At 51.6% G+C, this 15,703-nt stretch overlaps 1 protein-coding gene across 1 annotated transcript; it reads left to right on the top strand.

Annotated features, from left to right (window-relative positions):
* Nucleotides 1-323: 323 nt before the first annotated feature.
* LOC142918268 (uncharacterized) lies at nucleotides 324-14,106 on the top strand. The gene is made up of 3 exons (XM_076062407.1): nucleotides 324-634; nucleotides 8,616-9,372; nucleotides 13,816-14,106. The coding sequence occupies exons 2-3, from the start codon at nucleotides 8,704-8,706 to the stop codon at nucleotides 14,104-14,106; spliced, it is 960 nt and encodes a 319-aa protein (XP_075918522.1). The 5' UTR covers nucleotides 324-634; nucleotides 8,616-8,703.
* Nucleotides 14,107-15,703: the final 1,597 nt, after the last annotated feature.

Below are 15,703 nucleotides of genomic sequence, written 5' to 3'. Positions count from 1 at the left end.
CATTGAACTTAATTTCATAGCCCGGATTAAGGCCCATGGTAAATAGCATAGACTAGATAAGGCGCTGCTGCCTTTCAGACTATACCAAGCATAGCCCGGAAGAGGGGGATGAAAAGCATCAAAACTCAAGACGCGCTGAATAAATGTAGCGAATTTGTTTGATGTTTAATTATTTCATCCATAGCGACAAGAAGCTAGAGGGGCTCGCTGGCGTTAGTGAACGGAGGCGTTTGCTGTGTACCCCCCTAAATTAAAATAATTTAAGTTCGCCGGTTACATTCACCCCTTCCTCGCCCGCTGCTCGCGTTGGTTTCGCCCACGACCCTCTCCCTCCACCACCAAAGTGTCGCGTTTTGGCGGGAGAAGGCGGCTGTGTGTTCTGAGGAGACTAACAACCACCACCATCACAACATCTATAATCATAAGTATAACTACTACTATAATAACAACAACATCTACAATCATAACTATAACACTAATAATAACATCAACAACTTACAACAGCAATAATATAAACAATTACAATAGTAATAAAAACATGAACTGCTATAATAACTAATACTGTAACATCAACAACTACGACTATAATAAAACAAAAACGTGAACGAGAGCGGGCGACACAACAAGGAGGGCGGTGAGTGAGAGAGTGGAGCCGACCTCTCGCCCTCACAGCCTGAGGCTCACAAAGACGCGCGGGCTCTGTCAGCCTCACGCAGCCCGTCAGGGAGACTACACGGGGAGACATTTGTGTTGTGTCTGTGTCTCTGTGTGTGTCTCTGTGTGTGTCTCTCTGTGTGTGTGTCTCTGTGTGTGTGTGTCTCTGTGTGTGTGTGTCTCTGTGTGTGTCTGTAAGCCTCACGCAGCCCGTCAGGGAGACTACACGGGGAGACATTTGTGTTGTGTCTGTGTCTCTGTGTGTGTGTCTGTGTATCTGTGTGTGTGTCTGTGTGTGTCTGTGTGTATCTGTGTGTGTCTGTGTGTGTCTCTGTGTGTGCGTGTGTCTGTGTGCGTGTGTCTCTGTGTGTGTCTCTGTGTGTCTGTCTCTGTGTGTGTCTGTGTGCGTGTGTCTCTGTGTGTGTGTCTGTGCCGGGAAAGGTCCTGGCAAGGATTATTCAGCATCGCCTTGCCAGGCACGCTGAGGAGAGGCTTGCGGAGCCCCAATGCGGTTTCAGGAAAGGGCGGTCCTGCACAGATGCCATATTTTCTGTCCGTCTGCTACAGCAGAGGTGTAGGGAATTCCAACAAGACCTACATCTCTGCTTTATTGACCTGGTCAAGGCCTATGATATCATCAGTAGGCCTGGGCTCTGGGTCGTTCTTCGTGCTTTTGGAGTACCTGACCCTCTGCTCACGATCATTAAGGACCTTCATGATGGTGAGCAGGCCCGGGTAAAACTACGTGGCCGGGAGTCAGAGTCATTCCCTGTACACCTTGGGGTGCGACAGGGATGTCCTCTGGCTCCCACATTATTTAACATCTATTTTGACCACGTAGTTCGTGAAGCCTTCAATAGCTGTACCGGGGGAATCTCCATATGGTACAGATATAATGGGAGGCTAATCGATGCCCGGGTGCGGTCAAGGGATGGCTCCCTATTGCTCAACCACGTTATGTATGCTGATGATTTGGTAATAGCTGCTCAGTCAGAGGAGGAGTTGGAGACGCTGCTGCTGAGACTGGAGCGTGCCACTAAGAGGTGGGGCCTTACCATCAGCCCCACCAAAACTAAGCACCTGCCTGGGTATTTTGTACCATCGGACACTCCACCCCCACAACTCCCAATCGGTGATGGGGCAGTTGTGGAGAGAGTGGAGAGTTTCCCATACCTGGGCAGTGTGCTTATGACTGGCTCCAGTTTAACAGCAGAGGTCTCACTCCGAATCAGTCGAGCGGCAATATCTTTTCATCGGTTGCGTAACGCTGTGTGGAAGCTACCTGGTCTGTCGCTCCGCACTAAGCTTCAGGTCTTCTCGGCCACGGTCATTCCCTCCCTTCTCTACGCTTGCGAAACGTGGACCCCCCTAATGGAACATCTTCGCCGGTTAGAAACATTTAGGCTGGCCTGCCTACGATCCATCCTGGGTTTAACCAGACTGGATTGTGTGAGGAGCTCACAAATCCTTGAAAGATCTGGGCAGGGTCCCATCGGTGAGCTCCTCCGGCAGGCAAGGCTGCGATGGCTGGGTCATGTAGCCCGCATGCCCAGCCACCGCATGCCGAAACAGCTTTTGTTTGGCCGGATTGAGGGGGCTAAGCGGGCGCGGCACGGGCTAGAGAAGAGATGGAGTGATGTGGTACAGGAGGACGTGGAGCTGAGTGGACTTGCCGATGACTGGTACCAGCGGTGTCAAGATCGGCCTCTGTGGAGGAGGCTCGTGATGGATGCTACTGGGCAGTTGGAGGCAGTCGCCCTCCAACAACAACGGAGGGCGTAGGAGCGACGCTCACAACAGCGAGCGGAGCGCCGGGTGGCTAAAGCACAGCAGGTTGGCACAGTAGGGGCCACAGGTGGTGCATCAGCCAGTCATCTCAGTCAGTCGACCCGTGGCACCTGGGTCTGCCCCGTGACCTCCTGCCAGCGGGCGTTCGACACTTCACGTGGCCTCAGGGTGCACATAGCCTGGCACAAGCGTCGTGGTGACGTCACCGCCACTTAGTGGCGAATGGCGGTTGTTGTTGTTGTCTCTGTCTGTGTATGTCTCTGTGTGTGTGTCTCTGTGTGTGTGTCTCTGTGTGTGTGTCTCTGTGTGTGTCTGTGTGTAAGCCTCACGCAGCCCGTCAGGGAGACTACACGGGGAGACATTTGTGTTGTGTCTGTGTGTGTGTGTCTGTGTGTGTGTCTGTGTGTGTATCTCTGTGTGTGTCTGTGTGTGTGTCTCTGTGTCTGTGTGTGTGTCTGTGTGTATCTGTGTGAGTCTCTGTGTGTGTGTCTCTGTGTGTGTAAGCCTCACGCAGCCCGTCAGGGAGACTACACGGGGAGACATTTGTGTTGTGTTTGTGTGTCTGTGTGTGTCTCTGTTTGTGTATGTCTCTGTGTGTGTCTCTGTGTGTGTGTCTCTGTGTGTGTGTCTCTGTGTGTGTCTGTGTCTCTGTGTGTGTCTGTGTGTAAGCCTCACGCAGCCCGTCAGGGAGACTACACGGGGAGACATTTGTGTTGTGTCTGTCTCTGTGTGTGTGTCTCTGTGTGTGTCTGTGTGTAAGCCTCACGCAGACCGTCAGGGAGACTACACGGGGAGACATTTGTGTTGTGTCTGTCTCTGTGTGTGTGTCTCTGTGTGTGTCTGTGTGTAAGCCTCACGCAGCCCGTCAGGGAGACTACACGGGGAGACATTTGTGTTGTGTCTGTGTGTGCGTGTCTCTGTGTGTCTGTGTGTGTGTCTGTGTGTGTCTCTGTGTGTGTGTGTGTGTCTGTGTGTGTGTCTGTGTGTGTGTGTCTGTGTGTGTAAGCCTCACGCAGCCCGTCAGGGAGACTACATGGGGAGACATTTGTGTTGGGTCTGTGTGTGCGTGTCTCTGTGTGTCTGTGTGTGTGTCTGTGTGTGTCTCTGTGTGTGTGTGTGTGTCTGTGTGTGTGTCTGTGTGTGTGTCTCTGTGTGTGTCTGTGTGTGTGTGTCTCTGTGTGTGTTGTGTCTGTTGTGTCTGTGACTTCAATGCCCGAGTTGGTCACGATACTGGCACCAGGTCTGGAGTGATTGGAGGGCATGGGCCAGATCAGCTCAATAACAATGGTAGGAGGCTGCTAGATTTTTGTGCAGCCCATGGGCTTGTAATTACCAACACGCTGTTCCGGCATCGGCGCATCCACACAACATCATGGATGCATGCCGGGTCCAAGCAAGAACATCTGCTGGACTACATAGTGACGGACCAGCGGATGCGAGCCCATGTCCTTGACACCAGGACCTACCGTGGAGCTGATCTGCCCTCTGACCATCGACTAGTCATCTGTAAGATGCGCCTGCCATTCTTCCACTCCGGTGGTGGGTGTACACCCAGGACCCCATTCCGACCTAATTTGGCCTGGTCTCAGTTATCTGATGAAAGTTGCAAGCGAGAATTTCATCATCGCTTGCGGCTGGGATTGGCATCGTCCTCGACTCCTCCTGATGTCGAGGGTAAATGGGCGCGGTTTAGGACTGTGACTCATGCAGCTGCAATGGCTGCTTTGCGTACGCGGTCCAGACCTCCCCAGAGACCCTGGCTGACAGAGGAGGTGTTCAGGATGGTTGAGAAAAAGCAATAGGCCCACTGCCATCGGCTACAGAATGCCACGTCAGAGAATGAGGAGGCTTACCGCAGCCTTCGCTCGGAGGTTCGGAGAGCCGTGAGGCGCTGCAAGGATGGGTGGTGGTCGCGGGTTGCTGAGGAGATGGAGTCTGCCTCAGTGGCCCGTGATCACAAATCTCTATTTAACTCCATCAAAAAAGTAACCTGCAGCGCCACACCTATTACCATCATTAGGGGAAAAAACGGTGATCCAATCTCAGGAACAGGTTTGCAGATTTGCTGAGCATTTCTGTGAGGTCCTGGGGGAGGGAAAATCCCTCAGCCAGGAAAACATCTTGGCACAAAGTGAGGATGACCCTGCTGAGGCTGCGGTGCCTCAAATATTGGAAGAAGTCACCCCCTGTGAGTGGCTGGCTGAGGTGCCATCTGTTGAGGAAGTACTGAAGGCGATCTGGAGTCTGAGACCAGGAAAGGCAGCGGGCAGAGATGATCTCCCAAGCGAAATGCTGAGGGAGGGTGGCGTTTGTGCACAGACTGCCCTATATGACATCATAACAACAGTCTGGACCACTGGACGGGTTCCGCAGGATTGGAAGGATGCCCTGGTGGTCCCCCTTTTTAAGAAGGGGGACCGCACAGGCTGTAACAACTACAGGGGCATCTCACTCCTCAGTGTGCCGGGAAAGGTCCTGGCATGGATTATTCAGCATCGCCTTGCCAGGCACGCTGAGGAGAGGCTTGCGGAGCCCCAATGCGGTTTCAGGATAGGGCGGTCCTGCACAGATGCCATATTTTCTGTCCGTCTGCTACAGCAGAGGTGTAGGGAATTCCAACAAGACCTACATCTCTGCTTTATTGACCTGGTCAAGGCCTATGATACCATCAGTAGGCCTGGGCTCTGGGTCGTTCTTCGTGCTTTTGGAGTACCTAACCCTCTGCTCACGATCATTAAGGACCTTCATGATGGTGAGCGGGCCCAGGTAAAACTACGTGGCCGGGAGTCAGAGCCATTCCCTGTATACCTTGGGGTGCGACAGGGATGTCCTCTGGCTCCCACATTATTTAACATCTATTTTGACCACGTAGTTCGTGAAGCCTTGAATAGCTGTACCGGGGGATTCTCCATATGGTACAGATATAATGGGAGGCTGATCGATGCCCGGGTGCGGTCACGGGATGGCTCCCTATTGCTAACCACGTTATGTATGCTGATGATTTGGTAATAGCTGCTCAGTCAGAGGAGGAGTTGGAGACGCTGCTGCTGAGACTGGAGCATGCCACTAAGAGGTGGGGCCTTACCATCAACCCCACCAAAACTAAGCACCTGCCTGGGTATTTTGTACCATCGGACACTCCACCCCCACAACTCCCGATCGGTGATGGGGCAGTTCTGGAGAGAGTGGAGAGTTCCCCATACCTGGGCAGTTTGCTTATGACTGACTCCAGTTTAACAGCAGAGGTCTCACTCCGAATCAGTTGAGCGGCAATATATTTTCATCGGTTGCGTAACTCTGTGTGGAAGCTACCTGGTCTGTCGCTCCACACTAAGCTTCAGGTCTTCTCGGCCACGGTCATTCCCTCCCTTCTCTACGCTTGCGAAACGTGGACCCCCCTAATGGAACATCTTCGCCGGTTAGAAACATTTAGGCTGGCCTGCCTACAATCCATCCTAGGTTTAACCAGACTGGATTGTGTGAGGAGCTCACAAATTCTTGAAAGATCTGGGCAAGGTCCCATCGGTGAGCTCCTCCGGCGGGCAAGGCTGCGATGTCTGGGTCATGTAGCCCGCATGCCCATCCACCGCATGCTGAAACAGCTTTTGTTCGGTCGGATTGAGGGGGCAAAGCGGGCGCGGCACGGGCTAGAGAAGAGATGGAGTGATGTGGTACAGGAGGACGTGGAGCTGAGTGGACTTGCCGATGACTGGTACCAGCGGTGTCAAGATCGGCCTCTGTGGAGGAGGCTCGTGAAGGATGCTACTGGGCAGTTGGAGGTAGTCGCCCTCCAACAATAACGGAGGGCAGAGGAGCGACGCTCACAACAACGAGCGGAGCGCCGGGTGGCTAAAGCACAGCAGGTTGGCACAGTAGGGGGCACAGTTGGTGCATCAGCCAGTCATCTCAGTCAGTCGACCCGTGGCACCTGGGTCTGCCCCGTGACCTCCTGCCAGGGGGCGTTCGACACGTCACGTGGCATCAGGGTGCAAATAGCCTGGCACAAGCGTCGTGGTGACGTCACCGCCACTTAGTGGCGAATGGCGGTTGTTGTTGTTGTGTCTGTGTGTGTTGTGTGTGTGTCTCTGTGTGTGTGTGTCTCTGTGTTTTTGTGTGTGTTGTGTGTGTGTCTGTGTGTGTGTGTCTCTGTGTGTGCGTGTGTCTCTGTGTGTGTGTGTCTCTGTGTGTCTCTGTGTGTGTGTGTGTCTGTGTGCGTGTGTCTCTGTGTGTGTGTCTCTGTGTGTCTGTGTGTGTTGTGTGTGTGTCTCTGTGTGTGTGTGTCTCTGTGTGTCTCTGTGTCTGTGTGTCTGTGTGTCTCTGTGTGTCTGTGTGTGTTGTGTGTGTGTCTCTGTGTGTGTGTGTCTCTGTGTGTCTCTGTGTCTGTGTGTCTGTGTGTCTCTGTGTGTGTCTCTGTGTGTGTCTGTGTGTGTGTGTGTCTGTGTGTCTGTCTCTGTGTGTGTGTGTCTCTGTGTGTGTGTGTCTCTGTGTGTACACCACCAGCAGGTGGCACGTGTCCACAGCAGGTGGCACGTGTCCACAGCAGGTGTCACGTGTCCACAGCAGGTGGTGTCACGTGTCCACAGCGCGTGTCTCACCCAGGCCCTCCTGCTGCTCCGCGTGGCCACCAGGAAAGCGGTGGCCGCCTCGTCCGTGGGCCTCGGAGTCGGCGGAGGTCGGAGTCGCCTCATCGAATCGCGACGGTCGATTCGTGACGGTCGACAATCGACGCGCGCGGGACGTAGAATCTCTTCGGCGATTGGTTGATTTCTCATCAAGCAGGATTCGACGGGGAGGAATCGCGCCGACTTTAGATGTCGAGGAATCGATGCGGCGATTGGCTTGCGACGGCAAGCGTCAGCTCAGCGCATTTCCCGGCAAAACCAAAACCACGAAACCACGTGGTCTGGGTACAGTGAGTCCAGTCCGGGTACAGTGAGTCCATCACAGACACAGTGAGTCCATCACAGACACAGTGAGTCCATCACAGACACAGTGAGTCCAGTGCGGGTACAGTGATTCCATCACAGACACAGCGAGTCCATCACAGACACAGTGAGTCCTGTCGGGGTACAGTGAGTCCATCACAGACACAGTGAGTACAGTCCGGGCATAATGAGTCCAGTCCGTGCACAGTGAGTCCATCACAGACACAGTGAGTCCATCACAGACACAGTGAGTCCATCACAGACACAGTGAGTCCAGTCCGGGCACAGTGAGTCCAGTCCGGGCACAGTGAGTCCAGTCTGGGTACAGTGAGTCCATCACAGACACAGTGAGTCCATCACAGACACAGTGAGTCCAGTCCGGGCACAGTGAGTCCATCACAGACACAGTGAGTCCAGTCCGGGCACAGTGAGTACAGTCCGTGCACAGTGATTATCCGTCGGTATTTAAAATCCGGCGCATTCACACGCCCCACGACGCCGTCGGATTATCATTATCGATGATCGACCGCACGTCTACGTTGAACTTCTTTTGCACCGTACGTAGCCAACCGCGATAATCGGAGGTACGGGGGTGGGGGGAAGGACAAACAAGCTAGACACAGCAGAAGCACTTCTAAAGAAATGATACTCTTTGGTTCTATTCGGTAAAGTCACGTAGGTAAAAAATAAAACAAAAATCACGACGTTTCGGCCACAACACAAGCGGCCTTCATCAGGTGAAGGGACCAGGCTGTCTCGAAGACTACGCTGGAGTGAAAGTCTTCGAGACAGTCTGGTCCCTTCACCTGATGAAGGCCACTTGTGTTGTGGCCGAAACGTCGTGATTTTTGTTGTTTTATTTTTTACCTACGTGACTTTACCGAATAGAACCAAAGAGTATGGATCCTTGCAGTCACGAAAGCTTCAAATCTAGAACTAGAGAAACGAGTTTCTCAATCGAGACGAATTAACAAGTGGCATAGCTCCGGTGGCTTCCTGATGTCGGAAGGGAAGAGCGTTCCAGACGGCCGCAGAAGCGCAGTCCGGAGCGCGTCGCTTGCCGTCGTCATCTGGAAGTCGCGACTCGAATACCGCAAAAGCATTGCCGCCAGTTTTAATACGAAACGCGCCGAGGTTATTTTGATTTAAAGCTTTCGTGACTGCAGTAATTCATATTCTTGGCTCTTTCGGTAAAGTCACGTTGAAGGGAATGAAATGGTTGTGGTTTTTTTTTGTTTGCCTTTTAAGGGACGGCGTGACCCACCGTCAACTTTGAGCCGAACGAGCCGACTGACGAGAGGTCCCATTTGCCTTTCCCAAATCACGTCCCGTGACCATGAATGTCCCTCGCACCGCGAGACGCCGCCTGAACCACTGGGCGGGAGAAGACCTGTTCCCCGCCGGGCACGCCTGCACCTCGGACGGCCTCCTCGGCGGCGGCGGGCCGCCGACTTTGCCGGCGGCGGGGGAACAGGCTCGCCAGGGCCGAGCGCGGCGCCCGAAGGACGTTGACAGCACCGTGTCCGGAGAACAGGCGGCGGCGGAGGCGGCGGCGGCGGCGCGTGGAGCCCGGCCGGAACGCGGCGCCGGCGTCGTCGTTGGCCGCGAGTACCCCGAGGGAGCCGCCGCCGCCGCCGGTGCCGCGCGAGACGACTCCACGGGGTCCCCTCGCGAGTCGGAGAGGCGCGCGGGCGGCGTGGGCGTCGAGGTGCTGGCGACGGGGGCGAGGCGCTCGCGGGGCGAGGAGGACGCGGCCGCCTTGAGGCGGGACGGCGGAGGGAGGAGGAAGGACGACGCCGACGCGGCGCGGGTTCGCGGGCCGAAGCCCGCGCCGAGCGCGTCGGAAGCGGCCGGGGGCGAGCCGAGGGCTCGCTGCGAGTGCCTGCAGAACGACCTGAAGGTGGGTTTGGCCGCTCGGCAGGAGGCGGACGGGCGGGCGACGCGCTGCCGGAAGCTCGAGCGTGAGGTGCAGCAGCTTGAGAAGTCGCTTGGAGCCCTGCAGGAGGTGAGAGGAAGCACAGTAACGTCATCTATCGCTTTGCTCTCTCCTCGCCCGATGTGTTTTGACGGAACTGAATGGTCTAAGTAGGATGTGTGACTGAATATGCCCATAATGCGCCCGATTTTGTCATATCTAAGAAGCTAAGTGGGTTGAGTGTGGATTGTGCCAAGGACTCACGGCGGGGCTGCTCGCTGCATCCCACGTCCATGCTCCTCGCCTTCAGAAAGTCTCGTTGACCATTCTGGCGAAGTATGGTCAAATAACCCCCATGAACTCCGTGGCGTGGACAGGGCCTCATCCATCCAGTAGATTGAGGAAGCGCTTTGCGTGCATTTCCTTTCCATAAAAAACAAAAATTTAAATTCTGCCTGTTACCAAATCACACTGAATGTACCTGATCTCAACGGATCTCAGAGGCTAAGCAGGGGCGAACGCGGTTAGTACTTGAATTCTAAAACCTTCAGCGGTTCAGAATATGGTGGTGTTTAGTGTGACACTTTTGTACTTGTGGGGTTTCTCTGCGTGCTGTCATTTTTGTTTCCCCACACGGAGCCCAAACACTTGTTGGTGTCGGCAAAGAAGAATTGCAAAGCGGCACACTCCAGAAAAAGTCTCCAGACTCAGTGTGGGGGGCTTTGTTGAGCGCTATTTCACGCACGTAATTAACATCGTGGTATCCGGGGACTCCTCTACTTACAAACATTCGACTTACGAACTTTCAGCGATAAGAACAAACCCCTGTCCGTATGTCCAGTTGGCCTGTTCGGACCGAGATTCGTAAGTTCAACCTCCCAAGTTGGCATCTACATCTACAGGAGATTACACAACTTGTAAACCCATTCCCCGTGTTGAGTGTACACGCCGTACAACACGTTGGGAATCGACAGGAGTAAAGTTGGACTTTCGAACAAATCGACTTACGAACAGACCTCTGGAACCTAACTCGTGTGTAAGTAGAAGAGGCCCTGTAGACTGAAGTAAGGTTAAATATGGGAAAATAATTTTATATATAAGTATGTTGAACGTCTTTTGCGCCGTATGTAGGCAACCGTGCGAATCAGAATATAAAACATACTTAGTGAAGGTTAGTATCTCAAAGCATCAACATAGGTTGGTTTGCAAACGTTAATGCTTGGGGAATTTTCGCGTTAATCTGCTCACAACTGTAACGCAAGGTTGCTTGCTTGTGAAGGTTGCGAGTGTAACGCAGGTTGTGTTTGCTTGTGAAGGTTGTGAGTGTAGTGCAGGTTGTGTTTGCTTGTGAAGGTTGTGAGTGTAACGCAGGTTGTGTTTGCTTGTGAAGGTTGTGAGTGTAGTGCAGGTTGTGTTTGCTTGTGAAGGTTGTGAGTGTAGTGCAGGTTGTGTTTGCTTGTGAAGGTTGTGAGTGTAGTACAGGTTGTGTTTGCTTGTGAAGGTTGTGAGTGTAACGCAGGTTGTGTTTGCTTGTGAAGGTTGTGAGTGTAACGCAGGTTGTGTTTGCTTGTGAAGGTTGTGAGTGTAGTGCAGGTTGTGTTTGCTTGTGAAGGTTGTGAGTGTAGTGCAGGTTGTGTTTGCTTGTGAAGGTTGTGAGTGTAGTACAGGTTGTGTTTGCTTGTGAAGGTTGTGAGTGTAACGCAGGTTGTGTTTGCTTGTGAAGGTTGTGAGTGTAACGCAGGTTGTGTTTGCTTGTGAAGGTTGTGAGTGTAGTGCAGGTTGTGTTTGCTTGTGAAGGTTGTGAGTGTAACGCAGGTTGTGTTTGCTTGTGAAGGTTGTGAGTGTAACGCAGGTTGTGTTTGCTTGTGAAGGTTGTGAGTGTAGTACAGGTTGTGTTTGCTTGTGAAGGTTGTGAGTGTAACGCAGGTTGTGTTTGCTTGTGAAGGTTGTGAGTGTAGTACAGGTTGTGTTTGCTTGTGAAGGTTGTGAGTGTAACGCAGGTTGTGTTTGCTTTTGAAGGTTGTGAGTGTAACGCAGGTTGTGTTTGCTTGTGAAGGTTGTGAGTGTAGTGCAGGTTGTGTTTGCTTGTGAAGGTTGTGAGTGTAGTACAGGTTGTGTTTGCTTGTGAAGGTTGTGAGTGTAACGCAGGTTGTGTTTGCTTGTGAAGGTTGTGAGTGTAGTGCAGGTTGTGTTTGCTTGTGAAGGTTGTGAGTGTAACGCGGGTTGTTTTTGCTTGTGAAGGTTGTGAGTGTAACGCAGGTTGTGTTTGCTTGTGAAGGTTGTGAGTGTAACGCGGGTTGTGTTTGCTTGTGAAGGTTGTGAGTGTAACGCAGGTTGTGTTTGCAAGTGAAGGTTGTGAGTGTAACTCAGGTTGTGTTTGCTTGTGAAGGTTGTGAGTGTAACGCGGGTTGTGTTTTGCTTGTGAAGGTTGTGAGTGTAACGCAGGTTGTGTTTGCTTGTGAAGGTTGTGAGTGTAACGCGGGTTGTGTTTGCTTGTGAAGGTTGTGAGTGTAACGCAGGTTGTGTTTGCTTGTGAAGGTTGTGAGTGTAATGCAGGTTGTGTTTGCTTGTGAAGGTTGTGAGTGTAGTGCAGGTTGTGTTTGCTTGTGAAGGTTGTGAGTGTAACCCAGGTTGTGTTTGCTTGTGAAGGTTGTGAGTGTAGTGCAGGTTGAGTTTGCTTGTGAAGGTTGTGAGTGTAACGCAGGTTGTGTTTGCTTGTGAAGGTTGTGAGTGTAACGCAGGTTGTGTTTGCTTGTGAAGGTTGTGAGTGTAACGCAGGTTGTGTTTGCTTGTGAAGGTTGTGAGTGTAACGCAGGTTGTGTTTGCTTGTGAAGGTTGTGAGTGTAACGCAGGTTGTGTTTGCTTGTGAAGGTTGTGAGTGTAACCCAGGTTGTTTGCTTGTGAAGGTTGCGAGTGTAACGCAGGTTGTGTTTGCTTGTGAAGGTTGCGAGTGTAACGCAGGTTGTGTTTGCTTGTGAAGGTTATGAGTGTAACGCGGGTTGTGTTTGCTTGTGAATGTTGTGAGTGTAACGCAGGTTGTGTTTGCTTGTGAAGGTTGTGAGTGTAACGCAGGTTGTGTTTGCTTGTGAAGGTTGTGAGTGTAACGCAGGTTGTGTTTGCTTGTGAAGGTTGTGAGTGTAGTGCAGGTTGTGTTTGCTTGTGAAGGTTGTGAGTGTAGTACAGGTTGTGTTTGCTTGTGAAGGTTGTGAGTGTAGTACAGGTTGTGTTTGCTTGTGAAGGTTGTGAGTGTAACGCAGGTTGTGTTTGCTTGTGAAGGTTGTGAGTGTAACGCAGGTTGTGTTTGCTTGTGAAGGTTGTGAGTGTAGTACAGGTTGTGTTTGCTTGTGAAGGTTGTGAGTGTAACGCAGGTTGTGTTTGCTTGTGAAGGTTGTGAGTGTAACGCAGGTTGTGTTTGCTTGTGAAGGTTGTGAGTGTAGTGCAGGTTGTGTTTGCTTGTGAAGGTTGTGAGTGTAGTACAGGTTGTGTTTGCTTGTGAAGGTTGTGAGTGTAACGCAGGTTGTGTTTGCTTGTGAAGGTTGTGAGTGTAGTGCAGGTTGTGTTTGCTTGTGAAGGTTGTGAGTGTAACGCGGGTTGTTTTTGCTTGTGAAGGTTGTGAGTGTAACGCAGGTTGTGTTTGCTTGTGAAGGTTGTGAGTGTAACGCGGGTTGTGTTTGCTTGTGAAGGTTGTGAGTGTAACGCAGGTTGTGTTTGCAAGTGAAGGTTGTGAGTGTAACTCAGGTTGTGTTTGCTTGTGAAGGTTGTGAGTGTAACGCGGGTTGTGTTTTGCTTGTGAAGGTTGTGAGTGTAACGCAGGTTGTGTTTGCTTGTGAAGGTTGTGAGTGTAACGCGGGTTGTGTTTGCTTGTGAAGGTTGTGAGTGTAACGCAGGTTGTGTTTGCTTGTGAAGGTTGTGAGTGTAATGCAGGTTGTGTTTGCTTGTGAAGGTTGTGAGTGTAGTGCAGGTTGTGTTTGCTTGTGAAGGTTGTGAGTGTAACCCAGGTTGTGTTTGCTTGTGAAGGTTGTGAGTGTAGTGCAGGTTGAGTTTGCTTGTGAAGGTTGTGAGTGTAACGCAGGTTGTGTTTGCTTGTGAAGGTTGTGAGTGTAACGCAGGTTGTGTTTGCTTGTGAAGGTTGTGAGTGTAACGCAGGTTGTGTTTGCTTGTGAAGGTTGTGAGTGTAACGCAGGTTGTGTTTGCTTGTGAAGGTTGTGAGTGTAACGCAGGTTGTGTTTGCTTGTGAAGGTTGTGAGTGTAACCCAGGTTGTTTGCTTGTGAAGGTTGCGAGTGTAACGCAGGTTGTGTTTGCTTGTGAAGGTTGCGAGTGTAACGCAGGTTGTGTTTGCTTGTGAAGGTTATGAGTGTAACGCGGGTTGTGTTTGCTTGTGAATGTTGTGAGTGTAACGCAGGTTGTGTTTGCTTGTGAAGGTTGTGAGTGTAACGCAGGTTGTGTTTGCTTGTGAAGGTTGTGAGTGTAACGCAGGTTGTGTTTGCTTGTGAAGGTTGTGAGTGTAACGCAGGTTGTGTTTGCTTGTGAAGGTTGTGAGTGCAACCCAGCGCCAGGTGTCACGGTGCCGCAGGGACCTTCACTCGGCGTGGCTGCGGCAGCGGCAGCAACTGAGGGCGCTGGAACAGGAAGTGAAGTCTCAGGAGTCTTTGCTGAAGGAGGCCGCCCTGCACGGGAAGATGGAGCTGCGCTACAAATGCGCGCTGGCCGAACTGCAGGCCGGACTCTGGTGGACGCGCGACGAGCTGCAGAGGGAGCGGCAGGCGTCCATGGAGTTGCTTCGACGGCACTTTGTCAACCTGCGGGCTTCCCGGGGTCGATGACTGCGTGGAGATTGCCCGTTGGTAACGTTGTAAGTAAGCGCACGTTAACGTGAAGACGTGTCCCTCGGTCGCAGGTAAGTCAGCGGTTCCGGTCGCGTCACGTGGACAGGTTGGTAAAACGCAATGTTTAATTTTAACAGGGCTTATCGTTGTAATAATCTCAAACGAGTGTTGGCGGAGCTCACAAATTGTCGTGAAACGCCCCGTTGCGGTGGCACGGCATTGTGGTGTCGTGCGATGTTGGTGCGGTGTTGTGTAATGGTGTGGGGCGGTGTGCTTCATGGTGTGGGTACGGTCTGATAGGGTTTCGGTGTGACGGTGTACCGCATAGAGTCGGGTATTTAGATCACCCCGGAATGTGCCCGATCTCGCAAGTGAAGCAGGCCTCGGCCTGGATCTTGGGCAGACGTCCACCACACATGGGCGTGCTATAGGCTGTTGGGCTGACCTTGTGGGTGGCAGTGTAGCAATAACCATTGTTGCACTCTACTCAAACACCTAGCAGTGTATTTCTTACCCGTGTAGTCAATTTTTCAAAGGTCATTTTTTAAATATTTCAACCACTTTATTTCAGAAAAAGACGTTAACAGGAGACCCAAACGTGCCACTTTTCCCATGAACCCCATTACGACTCGTTCCACACTCTGCCTCCCCTTAACCTCCATTAGCCCATTCTATTTCAAGCAGCAGCAACAGCAGCAATTATGCAATTCAAGAAACGACGCATTCAGAGATGAGAAAGAGCGCATGTTTGATTTTGTAGCGAGCGAGATGATGAAACTCGAGCTACAGTTAAATTTCGATTTAAAGCTTTCGTGACTGCAAGGATTCATCTTCTTTGGTTCTTTCGGTAAAGTCACCACCACGTAGAATGAGAATAAAATAATAAATTGATAAAATAAAATGACACAATAAAATTCTCACGACGTTTCGGCCACAACACAAGCGGCCTTCATCAGGTGAAGGGACGAGACTGTCTGGAGGACAGCGCTGGAGCGAACACAGCCAAGCTCAGACCGCGACCTTTAAGCTGTGTGAGAAGAAACAGAGCGCCTTGACAAAGGAATTAGCATTGGATGTGTATGCTTTAACTTTAACATAGCCATTTCTGTGACCAGTCACAAGCTAATCACTCAGCTATTTCAATGCTAAATTCTCCTGTTTGATTTGTACTAGGTGCCTCTGTGAATGTGTATGCTCTGACTTTAACATAGCTATTTCTGTGACCAGTCACAAGCTAATCACTCAGCTATTTCAATGCTAAATTCTATGCCAATTCCTTTGTCAAGGGGTGCCTCTGTGGATGTGTATGCTCTGACTTTAACATAGACATTTCTGTGACCAGTCACAAGCTAATCACTCAGCTATTTCAATGCTTAATTCTATGCCAATTCCTTTGTCAAGGGGTGCCTCTGTGGATGTGTATGCTCTGACTTTAACATAGACATTTCTGTGACCAGTCACAAGCTAATCACTCAGCTATTTCAATGCTAAATTCTATGCTAATTCCATTGTCAAGGCGCTCTGTTTCTTCTCACACAGCTTAAAGGTCGCGATCTGAGCTTGGCTGTGTTCGCTCCAGCGCTGTCCTCCAGAC

The sequence above is a fragment of the Petromyzon marinus genome, unplaced genomic scaffold (genome assembly GCF_048934315.1).
Source record: "Petromyzon marinus isolate PM22_M1 ecotype Great Lakes invasive population unplaced genomic scaffold, UKy_Petmar_22M1.pri1.0 PM_G_Scaffold_59, whole genome shotgun sequence".
Classification (NCBI taxonomy): Eukaryota; Metazoa; Chordata; class Hyperoartia; order Petromyzontiformes; family Petromyzontidae; genus Petromyzon; species Petromyzon marinus.
The sequence above is the reverse complement of the archived record's forward strand: the minus strand, read 5'-3'. Positions and strand labels throughout refer to the sequence as shown.

Bases quoted from the DNA above. Each gene is read 5' to 3' on its own strand.
- LOC142918268 (XM_076062407.1), top strand. From the start codon at position 8,704: ATGAATGTCCCTCGCACCGCGAGACGCCGCCTGAACCACTGGGCGGGA. The intron at 9,373-13,815 runs GTGAGAGGAAGC...TTGCTTGTGAAG, and splicing joins CGCTTGGAGCCCTGCAGGAG to GTTGTGAGTGCAACCCAGCG.